Source organism: Cibotium barometz, chromosome 3 (genome assembly GCF_041138505.1).
Source record: "Cibotium barometz isolate CiBa-2024 chromosome 3, ASM4113850v1, whole genome shotgun sequence".
In the NCBI taxonomy this organism is placed as follows: domain Eukaryota; kingdom Viridiplantae; phylum Streptophyta; class Polypodiopsida; order Cyatheales; family Cibotiaceae; genus Cibotium; species Cibotium barometz.
This window is the reverse complement of record NC_141048.1, coordinates 47033122-47037344: the sequence shown is the minus strand read 5'-3', so window position 1 is coordinate 47037344 and position 4223 is coordinate 47033122. Positions and strand designations below refer to the sequence as shown.

The 4223-nt window shown below is 43.1% G+C and overlaps 1 protein-coding gene across 2 annotated transcripts in view; it reads left to right on the top strand.

The window, feature by feature from the left end:
- The window catches only part of LOC147640155 (3-dehydrosphinganine reductase TSC10A-like), a 9769-nt gene extending 6064 nt beyond the window's left edge, over nucleotides 1–3705 (top strand). For both annotated transcript variants that reach the window (XM_086777937.1, XM_086777942.1), the window contains exons 3-5: nucleotides 2264–2527; nucleotides 2628–2778; nucleotides 2867–3705. In XM_086777937.1, the coding sequence (XP_086634063.1) occupies nucleotides 2264–2527; nucleotides 2628–2778; nucleotides 2867–3135 (684 nt within the window). In that variant the 3' untranslated portion in view covers nucleotides 3136–3705. The remainder of the gene's footprint in view (nucleotides 1–2263; nucleotides 2528–2627; nucleotides 2779–2866) is intronic.
- Nucleotides 3706–4223: the final 518 nt, after the last annotated feature.

Here is a 4223-nt window from a genome sequence, read left to right as displayed (position 1 = left end):
TCTCCTCACATAAGAGGACCTCTTGTACATATTTGCACTCACCATCATATATACACTTACTCACCCATTTCATACTGTGTTGTTTTGCTCTGATCTCTCGTACATCTGGTCCTTTCGTCCTTTTGCCCTCACATGGTATCAGAGCTATCGTGAGCAAAGGGATTGAAGACCTCGAGAGCACACAACGTGGATCGTCTACTTGCACTCCCGGAGGCCAATTTTTCTCACCAAAAGTTGATTCTCCAAACTTTGATCTGGGCCACATAGGGAATGGGACTTCTTACTCAGAGGAGAGCCCCGTTCAAGATCTTACCTTGGGAGATGATCAATCCATCTACATCAACTCACCTTCTCTACCTTTTGCCATCACGATCTCACTCTCTGACTTTATCAGACTTTGCTTCCAAAGGGGGAATACATTCCTTCTGCCTGTGTGTTTGTATGGGACCATGGCATCCTTTTTTCTCTTATCTTCTCTGATTGTCCCCTTTTTGGCCCGAGAGGGGGTGGTGTGTGAAAACGGTTCTTGTCCAGCCCTAAAAAGGGGATTATTCTGGATTTTATTGGTTTTATTTTGGATTTCGTGCCTGGCCGACCAGCAGCCCCACTCACTATATATAGGAGAGCCTCATCATTCAGCACATTGAGTTATTACTGCCTGATTGCCCTTGAAACTGATGCAAATACTAGCTCCCAATCAATCATTGGCACTGCTCCACGTAGTTTCTCACCCAAGTACCTCTCCTCATCTCCATCCATGTACCATGCATTATGCAAACTGCCCACATGGATCTGAAGGGCCTTCAACTATCTTAGTTATTTTTCCTAAACTTCGGCTGTGACTTCTTATTTGATGTGTTCTTTGAAATCTTCCTTGATCACTGTCTTGATGTTGCTAATGGTCTCGTGTAAATCTTGCTTTATCTCTTTTTTCACCTCGGCAACAATTTCATATTTTGGAGGGGTTCAACTGCAAGGCTTGGACTATTTTCTAAAGTTACAAGTCGATCTTCTAATTCATGAAGTCACAAATTTCTTCTCTCACTTTGTCAATTTTCTCAAGGAGGTAAACAGACTGCTCGCTTTGTTGAGTGACCGGTGGTCTTCCTGGTGACGCCAAAGTGCCCACAAAGGAAAGCTTTGGCATGCTTGAATGCAAATGTGTGTGAACTCACTCTTAAAATTGAAGCATAGATGAATACCCTTTTGTGTTTGCTGTTTTTGGTGGTAGACTTTTTGTTGCAGCTGTGAAGAGGCAGATCAAAGCTACTCTACTACAATGCATTGCTTGCTGTGCTCGATGCCTTTGTCGGTGTGTGAAACTCCCCTTGCGAAAGCCTTGGTGAGACCTGAACAATGAGAGAGAGAGAGAGAGAGAGAAAGAGAGATTATGTCACCGTCTATTAGGCTGAATATGGCCTGTGGGACCTGAACAATGGCATGTCGTGTACATTCGAAGAGTGTAGCCAATGGCTCCAAAAAATTCTCACTGCTCCAAGCATGATTTGACCATGGGACCTCAGGCATACCTCAGGCATAGTGGCCAGTATTATCGTCTTCAAAAGACCCAAGCGGTCTTATAGACCAAAAGTAGTACAAGAGTTCCATGTAATACTGAGCCATGGAAAAGACTAAAAAGAACTTAAAACTCATACAAATGGATAGACTAGCTGTATGTCTATTGCATCATCATCACCATCAGCATCATCATAGTGAGCTTGTGGATACATGTGCAAATACATCTCCATGTTAGAACAAAGGAGAGCTCATGTGTGTGTGGTTTTGGATCTCTTGGATAGGGCATGTACATTGGGGTGGAGTGCCTGTGCAATCCCTTGGCTGAATCTGATATGAGCACTATATCATCTGCATATAATAGCGGGAGGATCAAGGTGCCTGCTAGGAGAGCATGTGCCACCTAGTCTGTCAATGAAGTCAAAATATCATCAATGTAGAGCCCAAATAAAGTCAAGGAAGGAGGGCAGCCCTGTTTCACCTTATCGTGGTAGAGATCTCCTTTGACATACCTCCTGGAGGCCAGTAACTATATCCTTTAACACAACCAATAGTTGTATCTGTTCAACATTACAAACGTGGTTGTCTCTTTGTGGTGGTTTTAAAACCAGCTGTTGTACTGTGTAGACCAGTGTAGGTAGGGTGATGATTATGAAGTCATGTTCCAAGATTCAGGAAAATGGACATTTGTTTGAACATCCAAACATGTGCTCCCTGCAGTCATTCTGGTTTGCCTTTTATTTGCCAGATAGCGGACATCTGTGATCCCGTCGCAGCTGCCACTGCAGTCGAGTCATCCTTCAAATGGAGGCCTGTAGATATACTTGTATATAGTGACGGATCTGGCAACATGGGCCTCTTTGAGATAAAATTGGAGGAGATCGAGAAGCACACATCTTCCAATCTCATGGCAGCTGTGTATGTCGTGCACGCTGCCATTCCTTTGATGAAACACAGGAGCAGTGCAGAAAACAGGTCGGCCATTGTGTTGATAAGCTCCACTGGTGGGCTGGTGAGTATGCACTTTTCTCTCCCTATGCTCTAATCAATAAACTATCATGAAATTTTTTGCTTATATCGTTTTAGCTTTGCTCTTTATTATTTCTAAATAGAATGTTTTAAGAGGAGCAAGAGTGGATTCCATCACTCAGTATGCCCTGAAAGGGTTGGCTGAGTTATTGAGGTTCGAGCTTCTACAGCACAATGTGGGCATCCATTTCGTGTGTCCGGGGTCTGCAGCTAACTCTGTACTCTCAAATCAAGGTATGTTTTCTTACAGAAGCTATCCTGTGATCTATTTTTGTTGGGGGTGCTTTGACTACTAACTGTTCTTTTTCTTTCTTATGGATAGGCAAAACCTGGGGAGAAGACAAAGCTAGTGCAGAAATAGCTGACAAGTTAGCTGGTGCTGTCCTAGAAGCAGTGAAGAAAGGGCACTTTTTAGTGACTACGGGCATTGATGGGTTTTTGGTTGGAGTGCTGGCAAGGGGCTGTATCCCGGCAGACTCGTGGGCGCGGATGTTCCTCGAGTTTGTGTTATTAGTCCCTCTCAGACTCCTGAGTATTGTCATGAACAACTCCATATCCAAGCAAAATAGCAGCAGGGCTACCTTTCATTGAGGTCAAGCCCTCCTCCTCTTAGAGGACTATGCAGCGTGACAGTAGTAGGCTATAACAATACAAGCATTACCTTAAGCAACATGCACTCCCCATACTAGAAGGCCTTCTGTAAGCATATTACACTCTATATTTCCCCATTGATGGGCCACCTCAATGCAATGGCCCTATCTGTATCATCATCATGCACCTCTCTCTATACGGTTTTCATAAGAAGTGTGCTTTAGGGCTTACGGTGTCAAGAGGGGTTTTGACACAAGGCGGGTGATGAATTAGTTCATACAAAGCCCCTTAACCTCCGTTTTAATGGATGTCTTTGTATCTTGGCACAAATGCTCTTCCCGTTGCTATAATGGATATTGTTGTATGAGTGAAGGTGGTCTAGTGGAAGATGTGCTCTTTCATGGCTTGTGGCACTATTCCTTTGTGACTTTAAAAGAACTTAGTCTCTCAAGAGCTCCTTAATCAACATACTCCCTCCCCTCACATGATGTTACCCTTCACTCTTGGATATATGTACACACTATTGTAGACCTATGCAAGAGTGCACACAAAATTATGTCATACTTCCCATGACTCGAAAAGTAGCTTCATCTCCAGCTATGTCATAATTTCTGCCAATCTCCTAATGGCAATGACAAGGTGACATGCATGATAGATTGGTTTTTTGTGCATCTTTTGTATGAAAGTAACACCTTTTAAATTTATTTAATGTCATAGATTTAATGAATCCTATTCCAATTCTATCCTCTCTTTTCCTCCTAATGTTTTAGATGATGTCATTCTTTTCTTTTTTTTGCGAAAAGATACTTTGATATCAATAATATTTAGTTACAAAAAAAGATGAAGTTGTAGCCTGTGTTAAGAGTTTCAGCTTGGCGCTATCTAACAGCTCAGAGCTGAAAGGACCAGTTAACACCTTTAACTCTGCTACAAAAGCTTCCACCTTCCACTCAGGACGCTGCATCGAAATAACACTAGCTGATTTCTGGCCGTCCAAAGTTGTTGCAACATGGAATATCTGATCCAAGGCCATATGCACGCTAGGGCCAGGTTGAGGAGCTTGGTGTCGCCCAGCAATGCATGTTTCC